Raw genomic sequence first — 18,589 nt, 5'->3', positions numbered from 1 at the left:
TGATATGATGAAGTTTGCTTATAATTCGGAGCCTCTGCATTTTCAAGAGAGGTTGTTTCTGAGTTATTTTCACAATAGAAACTGGTTAATCTGATCTATCTCACCGCTGCGTGTGGAATCAAAAATAATATAGCATGTTGCTATATCATCAACTAGTGGCTTCTCTTTCTGAGCAGCTTTTACCCAGCAATTAAGCGAAATTATGTGACTCAGTATGGAAAGATAATCGCCGGAGAAACTTCGGATTGCTTTCTCCCGCACATGCAGGAAGCAACTGTGCACACGGCAGACGATCCCAGAGGAAAATTAACTTGGAAGTGCTGCTGCCACCAAAAACATCAGCTGTTTACTAATCAAGAGATAAATGAGAGCAGGGAAAGGGGAAGAAGAATGAGTGGGAACAAAATTCTTTCTCATAATATACTATAGAGGAAGCAAAATGTGATTGGTTCCATTTTCCAGAAGGGAAAGAATGGTCCAAATGATCTAGAGTTAAAGAGGTGGGAGCAGGAGGGTGAGGAGGCTCAGGAGTCCCCTAGTCCATCAGCGATGATTTCTCAGGCGCCCTGTGCCAGTCAGCCAGGTCCTTGGGTCCCCAAGCAGGTGTCTAGGGCCCAACATGCACACTGAGGATCATGTAATGCCCCAGGCCCCCTCCGCCCAATTCGGCCTTGCTTTTCCCTCTCCCAAAGGCTCCTCCCTCCTCCCCTCCATCTGCTCCCTAGACTCTGTGGCCTGGAAGTGAGATTTGCCACTCCCACCACCGCCTAAGCTCCCCACCCCAGCCAGTCCAGGCAGCCCAGCTTCTTCCCAGGAAGGAGGGAGAAAGGAACGTGGGGTAACAGGGAGGGTGGGTTGCACAAAGGGGCGGTATGTGGCAGGGAGGGAAGCCGAGATAGAGTTTCTTGGTGCAGCAGCGAGACAAAGATGTTCTGTGTCCCTTCAAAGGCTCTGTGTATGCACTTGGCCACTCGACTCAGAGCCAGCGCCAGCAGAACCACTGATGAGACTTTTAAAAATGGGTTTAGGGGCCAAGAGGCACCGTGAGGAGGCCTGTGCTGAGGTGTGGCCGGTGTAGCCCAGGCCGGGCAGCAGCTTGAAGGAGTAGAGAATTGGTCGCTTTTCAAATCTGTCACAGAATTTCTTTCAGCACACTGTAACTCGACCAGAAATATTTTCTTTGGAATACAAAGACAGGTCTTAACTTTTTAGCTTGGCATTCAAGATCCTCCACAATCTGATTACAGCCATCTTATCTGAATTCTCACCACCTACCCCATCATGCTTTACTCAAACTGGATTCTCCACGGATTTGGAAAGTATCTTAAGCTAGAAATGGCCAATACTGGGTAGGGTGCTGCCAGGCCCCCTTCTGTGCTATGCAGACACTACCAGTGGATGAAGGCCCTCTCTCCTGGGGACCCGCATTCAGAATCCCACCGGGGAAGCCACTTGAGGCAGCCACTATTGAATGAAGTGCCTGGAGGGTCAACTTGAACTGAACTTGAACTTGAGCTGAATACTATTGGTCATTCCTACTTTACATTTCTGGCTCACTGCCTTTGTTCATGCGGTTTCCTCTGCCGAATGCCCCTCCTCTTCTCTCTCCCTTCCCTGTATATCAGAATCCTTTCCTGATCTCAGGGTTCAGGGGGAATGTTGACTCCTCCATGGAAACTTCCCAGGTTCCCTGTTGTACTCCCTGCTCCCCTTCTCCCTGTCCTTCTGGACCCTTGTTGCATGTAGTCTCTACCTCCTGGGAAGTTCTTTTCACATGTGCTGATGTATCAGAGCCCTTTACTGCCAAGCCCTACTCTCCTTGTGGGGTGTATCTTGTTCACCTGTTTATCCCTTGCTGATCCAGAACAGTACAGCCCTTTCTAGGAATTCATTGTTTATTTGTGGGATTGCCCTGAACCTGAGCATCTATGGAGGTGATTGTTGGGGGTTGAGGGGAAGGCACAGCAGCAACCTGAGCCATTGGCTGTTGTCCCAGGAGGGGCCCTGCTTGCCTGATACCGTGATCCTGCTTCTAGCGAGAGCTGGTCAAGGGGTCACTGTGGGAGGCTGGGCCCATTAGTCCTTCCCTCTCTTACCTCAGATTCAAAATTCACAACGGCCCCTAGGATTGGAAGGCTTTTAATGTATAGTTCCATCCTCCTTCCAAGTCATGAGTCTGGTCTTCCCACTGGCTGAGCAAGGAGCAAATGGAATTTGAAGATGTAATTTGGAGATAAGGCGTGGTCTGGAAGTAGAGTGAACTTAGAAAGAAAGGAAGAGATTTTACAAATAGCAGGTGATCAAAACTTACTTTATTTCATACTTTGGAAAATGTGTTTAGGACTGTATAACTGCCTGAATCACTGAAGGAACTTTCTACTATAAAATAATTGATTCCAGATTTGTTACTACTGAACTTGATTTACAAAAAGGAAGGAAAACCATCTAGTCATGAGTCACCACTCCTCTCCCCACATCAAATACTATGTAAAACTCAACAATAACAACAAACAAACAAAAAAACCCAAACAAACAAACAAAAAACCTATGAGATACCATTAGCACTGGAATATGTGAAATATAACCAGAACTTAAGCCAGAGTTACTCTGAGAATGAATGCTAATTGATGTAATTGATGTCACTGCATTTTGGAGACTAAGGAGCACGGGGTCCAGCAAGATTTGGAAGGTAAACTGGAGACTCCTGCATGAAGCCCAGGAACCTTGAGAAGGGCTAAAGGGAAATCAAGTTGGTATCTGCCGCCCTTAGTCTCTATGAAAAAGCAAAACATATCCTCTCTGGAAAAAAAGTGTCCCATTTTAGGACCATCAATTTTCCATCTATAGATTAAAATCTAGCAAAGAATCAGCTTACAGTCAAAGATAACCAAATACAGGAAAAATCAGTCACTGTGACTGAAAGGCACAGAAACAACAAGTAGATCTTGATCCCCAAGGATTTAAGAGTTTGGAATTTTTGGATATTGGATATAATTAGCTAGGTTAGAAATGTTGGAAGAAATAAAAGATGGAATAACAAAAATGAGCAGGCAACAAAAACTCACACAAATGACCAGGCACTTTCAAAAAGAACCAGATGAAACCTTTAGAAATTAATAGTATAATAATCAAAATAAAAAATTAAATGCATGAATCAAATAGCAGATAAACACAGTTAAAAAGAGAATCAGCAAATGGAAAATAAATCTGAAACAAGTACCCAGAAGGTAGCACAGAGAAACAAATAAGTAGCAAATATGAAAGAACAGTTAAGTGCTATGGAGAACAGAATGTGAATGTCTGACATATTTCAAATCATAGCCTCAGAAAAAGAAAACAATGGAGAAGAGGCAATATTTGAAGAGATAATGGTGGAGAGTTTTTCATAATTGATGAAAAGAATGAATCTACTGGTAAAGGAAACACAACAAAATACATAGAAATAAATCCACATTTAGACTTTAGCCTAATGAAACCCAGAACACCAAACACAAAAAGAAAATAAAAGGAGGCAGAGAGAAAAGATAGGCTGTTAAGGAATGGCAGTGAGCAGCAGACTTCTCAACAGCACTAATGGAAATCAGTTAGCAGTGGAATAACATCTGAAAAATGCAGAACAAAAATAATCAACCTAGAATTGTGCACAAGGCCAAACTACCTTTCAAGGATGGGATTGTTTTAGTTTTCTATTGCTCCAGAACAAATTACCACAAATGTAGCAGCTTAAAGCAACACACATTGATTAGGTTATATGGTATCTTTAGGTCAGACATGTCTAGTGTGGCTTAGCTGAGTTCTTTGCTTCAGAGTCACAGAAAGCTACAGTCTAGGTAACCCTGGGCCAGAGTTGTGATCTGATAAGATGGTTGATGGAGGAAAGAAGTACTTCCAGATTCCCTCAGGTCGGTGGCAGAATTCATCTCCTTGTGGCAGAAGGACTGAGGCCCCCATGTTCTTGGTGGTGCTTGGCCAGGAGCTGCTCTCAGCTGCTCCTTCCTAACCACAGTTCCTTGTCCTGTGCTTCCCCGCATGGGCCCTCCCACAGCATGGCAGCTCACTTTTTCAAACCAGCAAGCGCAAAATGTCTCTAGCTCATGTCTGCTAAGATTGAGTCTTACGTACCATGACACCATCATTTGGGTGGTATCCCGTCACCTTTGCTGCCTGCCGTTGGCGAGAAGCATGCTGCAGCTCCTGCCTTCGTTCAAGGTGGGGGAGATGACACAAGGGCTTGAACACTAGAAGGGTGGAATTACTGGGGACTACCCTAGAGACTGTCACCACAAAGATAATGCCACATTTTCAGATAAACAAGAACTGAGTTCATCATAACTAATAGATCTTCACTAAAGAAAACTCTAAAAGATGTTCTTCAGGGATAAAGAATATGGCTTGAAGGGTGGCTGAGATTCAAAAAGAATGATGAACAAACCAGTTAGTAAATATGTTGTGTTAGTAATACGTTGCTGCCTAACAAATTGCCCCCACACCCCACAGCTTAAAACAACGGAACATTTGTTGTTTCACATGATTTCTGAGGGTCAGGAATCAGGGGAAAGCTTAGCTGGGTGGTTCTGGCTCAGGGTCTTTGAGGAGGTGGCAGTCAAGCTGGCAGCCAGGTGGCAGCCAGGTGAAAGCTAGAGGATCTGCTTCCAGGCTCCCTTATGTGGGTTCGTGGCAGGCCTTATTTCCCAACAGGCTTTTGGACTAAGGCCATCAATTCTTTGACACATGGGCCTCTCCACGGGGGTGCCTGAGTATCCCTAAGACGTGGCAGCTAGCTTCACCCAGAACAAGCAATCAGAGAGAGAGAGAGAAAAGAAAGCCATAGTGCCTTTTATAACATAATATTGGGCGTGACATGCCGTTACTTCGGCCATATTTTATTGGTCACACAGACTGTCCCTAACGCAATGTGGGAGGGGACTATACAGAATATGAATACCAGGAGGTATTAGGGGCCATCTCAAAGGCTGGCTTCTTCACATGGGTAAATCTAAACAAACATTGTATTCATGAAGTACAAATACTAGAGTCTATTTTACAGCGTTAAAAAAAGACAGGACTGAAATATTTTACAATAATAACTTACACCAGGAAGGGGGTGATTTGTATTTTTGTATTTTCAAGGGAGTATTGTACCTAGTAACTATTATAGCTATTAACTCTAAACTTTTTCAGTCATTATTAAGTTGAATACACACGATAAAATTCCAAACATAGCCACTAAAAATTTGGGAAGAGTCTGTAAAATTTCTAAACCAGTAGAGGGAGAAAGGGACTAAGAAAACAATAATCATTTTTTTAAGGGCAAGACAACAGAAAGAAATAAGCACAAGAAAAGTAGGGGGAAAACAGATGGCAGAAACCAGATGGAATATATAATAGTCAAAATAAATGAAGTAAATTAAATAGAGTCAATTTGACAATTAACAGAAGCTATCGGGTTGAATTTTTTTTCCAAAATCTAGCTCTCTGCTGTTTATAAAATACACACACAACACATAAAGACATAAAAGGGTAGAAAAGAAATAGACTTTAAGACAGAGAGGATTGCTATATAATCCTAAAAGATGCAATCAAAGGACAATATAACAATTTTAAACTGTTTGTTAGAATACTGTAAGAAACACAGGGATAAACTTATAATTCCTCATAGTGATAGATTTTGAAGTGCTAATTTTAATTTTTGGTAGGTCAATCAGTCAAAAAAAAACTGAAAAAAAATACAGAAATTTATACAACACACTAAATAGTCTAATTTAATGCCATATAGAACTTTTTCCCCAACAATGAAGGAATTCACAGTCTTCTAAGCATACATGGAATATAGTTTTTTATTTATTTATTTATTTATTTATTTATTTTATTTTTTTTTTTTGAGACAGAGTCTCACTTTGTTGCCCAGGCTAGAGTGAGTGCCATGGTGTCAACCTAACTCACGGCAACCTCAAACTCCTGGGCTCAAGCAATCCTACTGCCTCAGCCTCCCGAGTAGCTAGGACTATAGGCATGCACCACCATCCCCAGCTAATTTTTTCTCTATATATCAGTTGTCCAATTAATTTCTATTTATAGTAGAGACGGGGTCTTGCTCTTGCTCAGGCTGGTTTCGAACTCCTGACCTCAAGCAATCACCCGCCTCGGCCTCCCAGGGTGCTAGGATTATAGGCGTGAGCCACTGCGCCCAGCCGGAATATAGTTTTTTAATAACTGATACACACTAGGTCATAAAGTGAATTTCAATCCATTTTAAGGCATCTGTATATCATACAGAACATGTTCTCTGACCCTGATGCACTTAAGTTAGACGTCAATAACAAAAGCCAATTGAAAAGCACTATATATTTGGACATTTAAAAAGCATACTTTCTTAATAATGCATAGGTAAAGTAAGAGAGTATAATGGAAACTTAAAGTACTAAGAACTAAACCATGACCAAAGACCACATTTCAAAGTTTCTATCATGGAATGAAAGTAGCACTTAGAAATTTATAGTCTTAAATGCTTCTATTAGAAAATGAGAAAGGCTAAATATTAATGAACTAGGTATCCAACACAAGAAGGTAAACATGAGGAAAAGAACAATGGAATTAACCCAAAGGATATGTAAATGAAGAATTAAGAAAATTTTAAAACAGACAATAAAGAAAAGTCAACAAAACCAAGAGTTGGTTCTTTGAAAAAAACTAATAAAATAGTTAAACCTCTGGTGAGATGGAGGAAGAAGAAAGGGAGCTGTCCTAAGTAACATTAGGAGTGAAAAAGTGGACAAAACTACAGATCCAACAGAAATTAAAATGACAATTAGAAAATACTATGAGCAACTTTATAGCAATAAATATAAAAGCAGAAGAGGGCAAATTCCTTTAAAATTATGACTCACTAAATGTATTAAAGAACAAATAGGTGTCTGGAGAGGGCCATAACCATTAATTAATTGAATGGGCAATTTAAGATCTTCCCACTAAGAAACTACTAAGCCCAGAGGACTTTACAGTTTAGTTCTACCAAACATTCAAAGAACAGATTATTCCGATCTTTTGCAGACTCTTTCAGGGAATAGCAAGAGAGCAAGTACTTGTTCTCTGAGGCCAGTACAACCACACCAAAACCAGGCAAGGTCAATACAATAAAATAAAAATTGCAACCCGATGTCTTAGATGTAAAAATCCTAAACAAGGTATCAACAAACCAAGTCCATCTGTTTATTAAAAAGATATTACATTAGTTTCATCCCAGAAATGCAAGGATGATTTAACATCTGATAATCTATACATGATTTACTTCATTGATAGAATAAAGGAGAAAAACCATACATATAGAAAACTCATTCATAATTAATATAAAACAGAAATGTTTTAGGAAAACAGGATTAGAGGGGAACTTTCAAAACATTAAAACTCCCTTTAAAATCAGTATCAAGACCTAGTGTGTGTGTGCATGCATTTTGTGCATGTGTTTATTGTTTCTATTCTACATTTTAATAGAATTCCTAGCTAGTGCACTAAGACAAGAAATAGAAATAGTGTGGGAATTGGAAAGGAGAAACAATACTGTACTATTTACAGATGATATGACTACAGAGAAAACTCAAAGGCATCTATAGGTAAATTATTAGAAATAATAACAGTTTAACAAGATTATTGGATTTAAGATCAGTATATAAAAATCAATTGCTTTTCTCTGTACCAGCAAAAGTTAGAAAACACACACAAGGTAACAGTTAAAATAGCAATAAAAATTGTAAGACATTTAGAAATAAATCTGACAGAAGATGTACAAGACCTATATTAAAGCATTTGTGAAACTTTATTGAAAAGGACCTAAACAAATGAAAAGATTTATTTATAGATAGGAGACTCAAGATCAGAAATATGTCAGTTCTCCCCAAGTTGTTCTATAGATAGATCCATTGCTGTCCTCATGAAAATACCAACCGTTTTAGATGGATTTGACACGCTGATTCTAAAATGTATATATAAGAGCAAAAAACCAAGAATAATGAAGACATTCCTGAAGGCAGAAGAGGAGAAGGAAGAGGAGAAAAAGAACATGGGGCTTCCACCTCACAGCAAGGTTATCATAAAACTGTAGTAATTGAGACACTATGACTTTAATGCAGGTACAGAGAAACTGACCAAAGAGAAAGCCCAGAAACAGATGCAAACCTAAGTATAAACCAGATATAGACTAAAGTGGCTTGGCATATTGGGAACGGGGGGCTGGGGGTGGTGGCAGTCAGCAACTGGGGCCAGGACGACTAGTTATCAGGATGGCAAGAGTGAAACTTAGATTCTTACTTTCACACCTTACACAAACATCCATGCTGGATGGAATAAAGATTTAACTATAAGAGACAAGGGTTTACATGTTTTAGGAAAAAAATTCTTTCTGACCTCAGGGTGAGAAAGAATATCTTAAGACACAAAAATCATGGCACTCAATTATGTTAGAATAAAGAAATGCTGTTTACCAAGAGACAATTTTAAAAAGTGAAAAGACAAGGCACTAATTGGAGGGAGATATTTGCAATGCTTAATTACAAAGACATAGTATGTAGAATTAGAAATTAAAAATAATGTCAACCCATTTGAAAAATGGGCAAAAGACATGAAAAACACATTAGTGATGAAGAAACAGGAATGACAAACACGCAGAGAAGACCAACTCCATTACAAAATAGTCAAATGCAGACCATATTTTACACCTCTAGATTGGCAAAAATTAAGATACTGGGCCAGGTGTGGTGGCTCACACCTGTAATCCTAGCACTCTGGGAGGCCGAGGCGTGAGGATCACTCAAGGTCAGGAGTTGGAAACCAGCCTGAGTAAGAGCGAGACCTCATCTCTACTAAAAAAAAAGACAGAAATTATCCAGACAACTAAAATATATATGTATATATTAGCCAGGCATGGTGGTGCATGCCTGTAGTCCTTAGCTACTCGGGAGGCTGAGGCAGGAGGATTGCTTGAGCCCAGGAGTTTGAGGTTGCTGTGAGCTAGGCTGACACCACAGCACTCTAGCCCAGGCAACAGAGTGAGACTCTGTCTCTAAAAAAAAAAAAAAATGATATCTGACAATATCAATTATGATAGGATGTAGAGTAACGGGGCCGGTCATATGCAGCTGGATATTCTAATGGAGACGATCACTTTGAAAAACACTTTAAATTATTGTGTATAGTTGACAATTTGTGTACTATACAACCCAATGAACTACTTTATGCCTAAGCTTATCTCTAGAACATTATTTTTCAAACTGCAGAGTGTGACCCATTGAGGAGCCTGGCCATTTTTTTTTTTTTTTTAAGGAAACAAAGTAGAATAGAAAATAGAATACCTCATTCATGCTTCAGGATACTGTTTCTGGTATACATGCTATGTGTTTGTACTGGGCGGCAATGTAAAATGTATATTTTATGAGAGTGACAGTCAAAAGAATTGAAACACAGTGCCCTTGGAATTCTTGCATGTGTGCCCTGGGCAACATACACAAAAATGTTCACAGCTCCATTATTCAGGATAGCACAAAATGGGGGGTGGGGGGGAGACAGATGTTCTCTGACAGAAGAATGCATCAGTGCATGGTAATTTATCAGCACAATGGAATATTACACAACATTGAAAATTAATAAACTTTAGCTACAGGTAATAATATGAGCGAACCTCAGAAGCATAATATTGAACAAAAAAAGCAAGTCTCGGCCGGGCGCGGTGGCTCACGCCTGTAATCCTAGCTCTCTGGGAGGCCGAGGCGGGCGGATTGCTCGAGGTCAGGAGTTCGAAACCAGCCTGAGCAAGAGCGAGACCCCGTCTCTACTATAAATAGAAAGAAATTAATTGGCCAACTAATATATACAAAAATTAGCCGGGCATGGTGGCACATGCCTGTAGTCCCAGCTACTTGGGAGGCTGAGGCAGGAGGATCCCTTGAGCCCAGTAGTTTGAGGTTGCTGTGAGCTAGGCTGACACCACGGCACTCACTCTAGCCTGGGCAACAAAGCGAGACTCTGTCTCAAAAAAAAAAAAAAGCAAGTCTCAAGAGCTCAAAAAAGCTACAATAAGCAATGTATTATTTTGGCCTGGTGTGGTGGCTCACGCCTGTAATCCTAGCACTTAGGGAGGCTGAGGCAGGCGGATCGTTTGAGCTCAGGAGTTTGAGACCAGCCTGAGCAAGAGCGAGACCCCACCTCTACTAAATATATATATATATATATATATATATATATATATATATATATATATGAAGAAATTAGCTGGACAACTAAAAAATATATATATGTAAATTAGCTTGGCATGGTGGCACATGCCTGTAGCCCCAACTACTTGGGAAGCTGAGTGAGAAGGATCACTTGAGCCCAGAAGTTCAAGGTTGCTGTGAGCTAGGCTGACGACATGGCACTATAGCCCAGGCAACACAGTGAGACTCTGTCTCAAAAAAAAAAAAGAAAAAAAAACAACACTATTTACATATATATGTATATTAAATGTATTTTGGAAAAGAAGATCAAGGTGTATATCTATACAATGGAATATTATTGAGCCATAAAAAGGAATAAAATACTAATAATACAACATAGGTGAACCATGAAAACATTATGCAAAGTTGAAAGCCAGACATTAAAGTTCACATGTTTGATAATTCCATTTATATGAAACATCCAGAATAGGCAAACCCACTGAGACAGAAAGTAGATTAATGGTTGTCAGAGTCTGGGGGAAGGGGCAGTGGAGACTGACTGCTAATGGGGATGGGGTTCCTTTGGGGAATGCTGAAAATTTCTGGAACTAGACAGTAATGACGATTGTACAACCTCGTAAATATACTAAAAATCATTGAATTGTGCACTTCAAAATGGTGCATTTAATAGTATGTGAATTTTATCTTTTTTTTTTATCATGACAAGAACACTTAACATGAACTACCCTCTTAACATATTTTTAGGTATATAATACAGAATTGTTAACTATAGGTACAATGCTGTACAGCAGCAGATCTCTAGAACTTACTCATCTTGCCTAACTGAAATTTTATACCTGTTGATTAGCAGCTTTTTAAAAAAGATATTCAGGATACTGATTACCTCTCGGGGAGAGCCAAGGTGATGGGTTGGAGAAAAATATAGGTAAATGCCCTAGTTCCTAAGTGACTTGTCCGTGAGCTTTTCTTTTATTTGTTATGCTTTATTATACGTGTGTGCTACATATATTTTTATACACATAAAATATAATGTAAACTCTGAAAGAAATACAAATATGAAATGACATAGCATTAAAAGCAAAATTACTGCCCTTTGCTTAAAGGCTTTTTGAATCGCCTTCTCCAAGTCCAGGGTCTGGGCCGTGGCATGGCTCTGGATGCAGTCGTTCTGACCCCTGGTGGCTGAGAGGTGAAGTGCAGCTGGGGCTGCTTGCTCAGGGCCGGGGAAAGTAGGAGGTGATCGTTGTCCTGGCCGCTAGACACATGTCCAGGGTTCAGGCCACTGCCAGTCTCACCCCACAGGGGAAAGAGCACACAGCTTTGGGCTTTCCTGGTTCTGTTTCCTTTGCCTTCTCTCTGGCACTTTACCACACTCATTAAGCCCAGGAGGGAGGCGTGTGTAACCCCACAGAAATCTGTGAGTGGGATTACCTGCCGCTGCCTCCTGCCGCCACCCAGATGGCCCACGCTGGGGCCACCCACCCCAGAGTCCAGGACTTGATACTCCCCTGAGCAGAGGTTTCCGCATCTGGGGAAGGAGAGGCTGGGGTGCTGATGCTCAGAGAACCAGTCTCCAGACTCCTTTTGCTTAATCAAACCACCTTGCTGGAGGATTCTGAACCAAAGCCTTTGGGGACAGTTGACTTGGGCACTTCAGAGGTGAGATGTGAGAGGCACCCTAGGCAGAGCTGTCAACATCTCAGGTTGACCATGGGGAGTCCAGGAAACAGTGAGTTGCACTCTCCACCTGGCTGGCTGGACGAGGGGGGCATTGGTTTACTGGCTGCATTTCATCTGGTATAAGTAGAAATTTCTGATGGAGGTGTTGGCTGTGGGAACTGGGCGGGGAAGTCCCAGATGTCTTAATGAACTGGAGATGGCCACATAAGGGTGGCCTGGAGAGAAGGACACAGATGAGATCACTTCGCAAGCCCTTATTGTGATTGTGTGGCTTCGGCCAGAGGCAGCATGGTGCAGGAGTGACCGTGCCAGGTTAGGTTCTAGATCCTGCTACTCTACTGAGTGTCAGTTAACCTCCTAAAGCTTCAGGTTCTTGACCTGCAACATGGGTTGGTTGTAGTGCCTGCTAATTGTGCTAATTCAAGTGTGTTAATTGAATTAATGCATGCAGGGCATTCTCTAAGAGTGCAGTAAGTGTCACCTGCTTCTGCATAAGTTGTTTGAACTCTCACCAAGTTGCGGGTGCTCTTAGTAGAGCTGGGGATTTGACTAAGCCCCCGGCCAGGCTGGTGGTTGGAGTCGGGGGTTCTCCTATCCAGAGAGTCATTTCTTCTTCCCTCTGTCCCCAGACACCATGGAGGTGGTGCTGATCTTTCTGTGCAGCCTGCTGGCCCCTGCAGTCCTGGCCAGTGGTAAGTACCCCTCTGGGGCCTGGCTGTGACAAAATGGCAGCTTCGCACAAGCCCTTTGTGGTGGAAGGTTCTGGCCCTTTGGGACATTAGGGTCAGGGAGGTCTCAGGTTCTTCATGTCAACAGAGAAAGTCCCGCAAGGCGACAGCTGTTTATTCACAGACTCCAATCCAGCCTGCCCACCTCCCCTGACAAGGGTCTAGCAGGGTCTGCTTTTAAGCCCTCCAAAGCCACCAGCCCCTGTGGACTTCTGGCCTGACCCTTGGGAGTGAAGGCTGCACATGAGTCTCTAGGCCGTAAGTAACCATCTCTGGCCTTATGCAAGTCATGAGTTCTTTGGTCTCAGTTTCTCCATCTGTCAAAGAGGAAAATAGACCCTGTCTTTTGGGGATGGTATAATATTAATGTAAGAATCAAAAGGGGCAATAAATATGGAAGTGCCATGAGCACAGAACCTCACCGAGGCTCTGCGCTCTACCTGCCCTCTGCCCGCTGGTTCACTCTGAGTGGCAGGCCCGCCCTTCCCTGCATCTCCAGGTATCTCTGCTTACTGGGTCCTGCTTGCCAAGAGTCCCTTTGTGGGCACTGAGATCTTTGAGGCAAGGTAAGATACTTGGGGACCAGGATGAGTGGCTGTCCTCCTCTTGACCACATCTGTTTGTTTTTGCAGCTGCCGAGCAGGAGAATGAAATGGACCCTTTCCATTACGGTGAGCAGTGGTGACGGTGCCACTCTGGATGCAGGGAGTGGGGGCGGTGCAGGCCCGTCTGGGAAGGGACAGACTCTGTCTCCCTGACCCTGGCCCTCCTTCCATGTCACCCCTGGTTCCTTTGGCAGACTACCAGACGCTGAGGATTGGGGGATTGGTGTTTGCTGTGGTCCTCTTCTCGGTCGGGATCCTCCTCATCCTGAGTAAGTTTGTTGTTCCTTTGGTGGGGACAGGGTGAGAGCCTGGTCTTTCCCTCTCCTGGAAAGGGCAGGAAACTGTCCTCTGCATTATCTCCAGGACCTAACTCGGTGCTGGGAGCATAATAAGTGCTCAGTGAAACAGTGAAGTGTGGACAAAGAAAATGCCACATGACAAGGAGCATGAATAGGAAGGGGCAGGTGGCTCCTAATGCTGTTATCTGTAGGGCACGGGCAGGGGCAGTCACGAGATAGGAGACAGGTGCTACCCTGATGTGCCCCGAGAGATGTCTCTGCGCTTGCTTTTCCCACATGAGTCCAGTCTGCCCAGAGCCCTCTGCACTTCCGTGATCATGTGGGCTGTGGTGGTATAGCCGTCCAAGCTGTTAGAATGTTCTGCCTTTGCCCTAGAAGACCCCTACCCTACCCCAGCCTAGAGCTGCTGCATACAGCTGTGCAAGCCAGCAGTGCGCTTCCCCGGGTCTAGGGGGCGCCATTCACATAGTCCCACAACCTGCATGGACTCTCAGGGCAGCCCTGCTGTGGCCGAGCTGGAGCGTGACCTTGAGCTCGTGCTGGGAGCATGACCCTGGGTGGTTTCTTTGCCTTTCAGGTCGCAGGTGCAAGTGCAGTTTCAATCAGAAGCCCCGGTAAGGATGCCATGGCAGCGGGTATCTGGGGTGACAATAGGAGGGATGGGGAGGGGCCTGGGTATGTGACCCCAGATGTGTGTTCTCTTGGCTTCTTGTCTCAGAAACGAATGTGTGTGTTGAAGGGTAGAAGTTTGAGGATTGCCAGTCAGATTTTGGGGCAAAGAGAGTCAAAACACTGAGGGTTGTTAGCCCATCCTGTCTCTTCTGATGTACATGGGAGGAGAGGAGGTAGGCGAGAAGGTGCTGGAACCTTGCCTGGAGGCCCTTGAAACAGCCGAGCTTGGGAGAATGGAAACAGGGCTTCCTGGTCTCTCCTCCCTACATACAGGACTTGTGACACTGTCCCTGCTTGTCACCTGCTCACGAGCCTCTTTGAACTGAGGAGACACTCAGACTTCCCTTCAACCCACACATAAATGTCACACCCCATTAATCCACATCAGAAGTCCAAAGCCTGTGACAGGACGCACTCAATCCCCCATGGCCCTGGGTCATCCCGTCCCCGGACTTAGCTCTCTCCGGGACTGGCACTGAACATGCCTGCGAGTTCCCTCTGATTCTGGCCCTTCAGCTCCGACGGCTCCCTCCACCCCACGCGCCCCACAGACCTCTGATGGGGTGTGTGTCTCCTCGTCTTGCAGGGCTCCAGGAGATGAGGAAGCCCAGGCGGAGAACCTCATCACCGCAAATGGTAACTGCCCGCGACCACCCGTCTGAAAGGAACAGAGGGGACAGGAGAGGCTCCTCATAGGGCCCAGGGAGGGACTGTCGCCAGGTGCCCGGGGCCTCCCCAGAGTGGCCAGACATGCTCCCGTAGGGGACTCCAGGGCCTCTGCGACGTTGCCCCATGACCTCCGCCAAACAGGCTGCTACTGGTGACAGCCATTATTTGCAGAACACTTGCTTTGTGTCATGTGGGTACAGTCCCATGGGGGTGGCGTCACTACCCACATTTTGCCACCAGGGGATTCAGAGAGGGTAAGGAGCATGCGCAGGTGCCCTGGTTGTTCTGACACAAAATCCTATGCGTGTCACCTCTTTGCTGCCCCAGAGTCGGGCACAGGCCTGGCTGCCGTGGTAGCCCCCCGGGGTGAGGGTCCTTTCACTACAATCCGTTCTGGTTTTCCTTCCAGCAACAGAGCCCCAGAAAGCAGAGAACTGAAGCGCAGCCCTCAGGTGGGAAGGTGAGGTGCTCTATGCCTGGATCTTGCCCTGTCACCGTCACCGTCTCCACCGCGCTCTGGGCAGGGGAGTTCTCGGGAAGTTCCAGGCTGGCTTCTGCAGTGGCCGCTGCTTTTGTTATGAGCCTCGCCCCGAGGAGCCGTTCAGGATCTGAATGGGGCAATGGGACGGACCAGGACCAGAAACAGCCAAAGTGTCCCGCACGTGTGCACGCAAACGTCGGGAAGTGGGACGCCACCCCAGCTGCCTCATGGGGACCACGAGTGAAATACTCCTGATATCAAAGTAGCGCAAAGATGGGTGGTTCAGAGAGTAACTTAGGGCTACTTTTCTTCAAAAGATTTTATTATGAAACTTGTCAACTCTACCCAAAAGTGAGATGAATAGTATATGACACCCCCATTCCAGCATTATCAGTTCCCAACACTTAGGCGCAGGGTTTTTAGCATCCATTTCCATTGTTCCTTGTAGGGGGCACGGGACAGCAGTAGCCGGTAAGCGCTTTCTCTGTTTTCAAAGTGCTGCCCCGCGCACAAACTTGCGCAACGCGCCAGAAGTGAGTAGGACAGACAGGTGGGGTTCAGGCCCGCTTGATAGACGAAGGGGTCACAGAAAATAGCCTCAGGGATGGTTAGGGACCGAGTGGACCTCGAGCCGTGTCTTCGTGGCCGTCGTTCATGGCCATTTCCACTGCTCCCCGTGTCCCGTCTCACTCTACGACATGCCCCGGGATACTCCAAGTGAAAAGGTCAGTCTTTTGTCAGCTCACCTCCGCCCCATTCTCCATACAAATAAGCCGTAACAGACAGGTATATAATTTATCCCAAATTGTAAGTTAAAAGAGGTTTCTGGATGCTAACATGCCTGATGCACCAGCTCTCACTGTGCTGGCAGTGAGACGGTGCACCTGTGCGGCATTTAAATTCTTTCCTAAGTGCTCGTACAGCTTCCGAGCTGCCCGAGGGTGAGCAGGCCTTTTCCGTCCCTCTTCTGGGTGGGGCTCTCGAGGGTAAGCGATGGCCTAAGTGTGAGGTGGTCGAGGATCCCCATCTAGCAAGCAGGTGTCCTTCCCGGGAGTGTTCTGTCCTTTTGCCCGCAGCCGGCAGGTCAGGCCGCGCACCTGTGGGGGTGGCGTGGGATGCTCAAAGCAGGCAGCCTCCCCACGAAATGTCTTCTCATTCTTTTTTCAAGCTAGGTCTTTCTCAGAAATCCTTTTCGCCTGAGTCTCGGGGCTGTGAGCAACTATTGGGGGTGTCCCGGGTTTAATAACTTCCTTTCCACGTTTGCCATGTTCCAGCCCACCTGGGACAACCCTTCCCCGAGGTCCACCTCTCTCCTGCCTTTATCTCCTTTCTCTGCACCGCGGCCTAGTCCTCCTCCTGGCTGCACTGGAACGAGGGGTTGGGAGGGATGTCCCCCCAGGAGCGTGGGTGGGCAGGGGGCTGTGCTCAAGGCCGGGAGAGCAGCAGGTGAGCTTCTCTGAAAGGAGCCACAGTTTTGTTTTCATTTCAGTTCTCTCCCTCCCCAGCCTCCCGGAACCTGAAGGCAGCTGCTTGAACCTTTAGATGCAAATATCGATGCTTCGGAAAACAGGCCACTTCAGCAACAGACCCTTCCCCAGGAGAAGCCAAGAACTTGTGTGTCCCCCGCGCCCCTCCCCCCCCCAACTCCATCCCTCGACTTACTGATGCGGCGAACACTCGCCTCCCCCACTGCAGCCTGCGGCCCCGTCCGTCCCTTGTGACGTGTCCGTGTGTGTGCGTGTGCGTGTGTGTTGCCCACCGTGGTCTTCGTGGCTGCTCGTTCGTGGACGATGTTGTGCTAGTGAACTGTGGACTCACCTCCCTGGTCAGGAGCTGAGCTGTCGCCATCGGCTCCCCGCCCCTGTGGCCCCCCATCACCTCCCGGTCTTAGGAGTCCACCACCAAGCCCCTTGTCCTGGTTTAGGGTTGAGTGTAGGGTGGGAGCACGGGCAGGAGTCTCCAGCGGTCTTGGGACCTAGGAAGGTTTGCGTCACCTTGACCGTCATTCTGTACGGATCCTCGTACGGGAACCTCGCTTCCATTTGCCACCTGCCCCCAGTCTGCTCTGAAAGTCTCTTGGCAACTGGAGACACAAGGCAAGGAGCTGGTGAGCCCAGCGTGGCCTCCAGGCAGGTACCTCCCCCTCTGTCCTTCATGCTCCTCATGGAGGCTTCCTCCAGGGAGTCCCTGTCTGCCCTGACCCTTCGCAGAGCACAGAATTCCGGGCCCAGGGCTTCCACTCTGCCCCTGGGGAATGTGCCCCTTTCATTTCTTCTCAGCAATAACCCCGTGGGCTCTGGAACCCCTGCCCCGCAACCTTCCCTGCTTCCGAGACTGCCGTCTGTAGCTCAGCTCATCTGGACTCAGACTCCCGTCCCCGAAGTTGGCCTCTGGCAGGCGACGGCTGAGGAGTTCCCACTCTGTTCCCTGTCGGGCGGCACGCTGGGAGGGGTGGGTGGAGGGAGACCCCTGGTCGGGCAGCGGGGACAGCCCTGCACCCTTTGCTCCACCTGCCGGTGGTCAGCGCGGTGCAGGGGCAGCTGAGAGACCGGGTGGGCAGAGGGAACTGCAAGAGGTCGAAGGTCTAACGAGAGTGGGGACGCGAACCAGATCCCACCCTTCCTGTCCTCCATGTTCCCCTAGAAACTAACCACGCCGTGCCGCTGTGACCAGACTGCTGTCCTCTGTATTGTGATCTATCCTCTCAACCGCAACAGAAACAAGGAATAAATACCATTTGTTTCCTAGTGGCTCTGAGGTGTTTTCCTTTCTGTGAAAGGACTGGAGTGTCTGTAGGGCCGTGGAACTTAAAGGGCCTAAGGGAGTGTGTCCTGGGCAGAGCGGGGGAGGGGACGGCTGGAGAGCCGGCCAGGTGTGTGCAAGGCTATTTCAGCTGTGTTTACGGTCACCTCCCCCTTTCCTTCCCCTTGTCCTCTTGGGACCCTCCTCCTCATCTCTTCCCCCTCCTGCCTCCTTCTGCTCCTCTTCCTCCCTCCCCCACCCCCATGTCACTGGGCTCAGGCTGCATCTCATGGCAGGACCTGTACATTGTATCATCTTAGAGAGAAAGAGGGAGTCACAGTGGCTTGACCAAGTGATCACTGCCCTGGAGTAAAAGGTTCTAGCCTTTCTCTTTGGTCAGTTCTGGGGCTGCTACCTAAGTACTTTAAAAGGAGGTGCAGGAGTGGGTTACCTGGCTTATGCTCAATGCCCTTACCTTAGCCCAGCTCTTCTACGGAAATAAGACACA

The 18,589-nt window shown here is 46.2% G+C and overlaps 1 protein-coding gene across 1 annotated transcript in view; it reads left to right on the top strand.

Moving 5' to 3' along the window:
* The window catches only part of FXYD6 (FXYD domain containing ion transport regulator 6), a 36,657-nt gene extending 18,568 nt beyond the window's left edge, over nucleotides 1–18,089 (top strand). The window contains exons 2-8 of the mRNA XM_012773645.2: nucleotides 12,515–12,577; nucleotides 13,246–13,284; nucleotides 13,413–13,487; nucleotides 14,095–14,131; nucleotides 14,776–14,825; nucleotides 15,268–15,318; nucleotides 16,845–18,089. Coding sequence (XP_012629099.1) covers nucleotides 12,520–12,577; nucleotides 13,246–13,284; nucleotides 13,413–13,487; nucleotides 14,095–14,131; nucleotides 14,776–14,825; nucleotides 15,268–15,296 — 288 coding nt within the window. The 5' untranslated portion in view covers nucleotides 12,515–12,519 and the 3' untranslated portion in view covers nucleotides 15,297–15,318; nucleotides 16,845–18,089. The remainder of the gene's footprint in view (nucleotides 1–12,514; nucleotides 12,578–13,245; nucleotides 13,285–13,412; nucleotides 13,488–14,094; nucleotides 14,132–14,775; nucleotides 14,826–15,267; nucleotides 15,319–16,844) is intronic.
* Nucleotides 18,090–18,589: the final 500 nt, after the last annotated feature.

The sequence above is a fragment of the Microcebus murinus genome, chromosome 4 (assembly GCF_040939455.1).
Source record: "Microcebus murinus isolate Inina chromosome 4, M.murinus_Inina_mat1.0, whole genome shotgun sequence".
In the NCBI taxonomy this organism is placed as follows: domain Eukaryota; kingdom Metazoa; phylum Chordata; class Mammalia; order Primates; family Cheirogaleidae; genus Microcebus; species Microcebus murinus.
The sequence above is the reverse complement of the archived record's forward strand: the minus strand, read 5'-3'. Positions and strand labels throughout refer to the sequence as shown.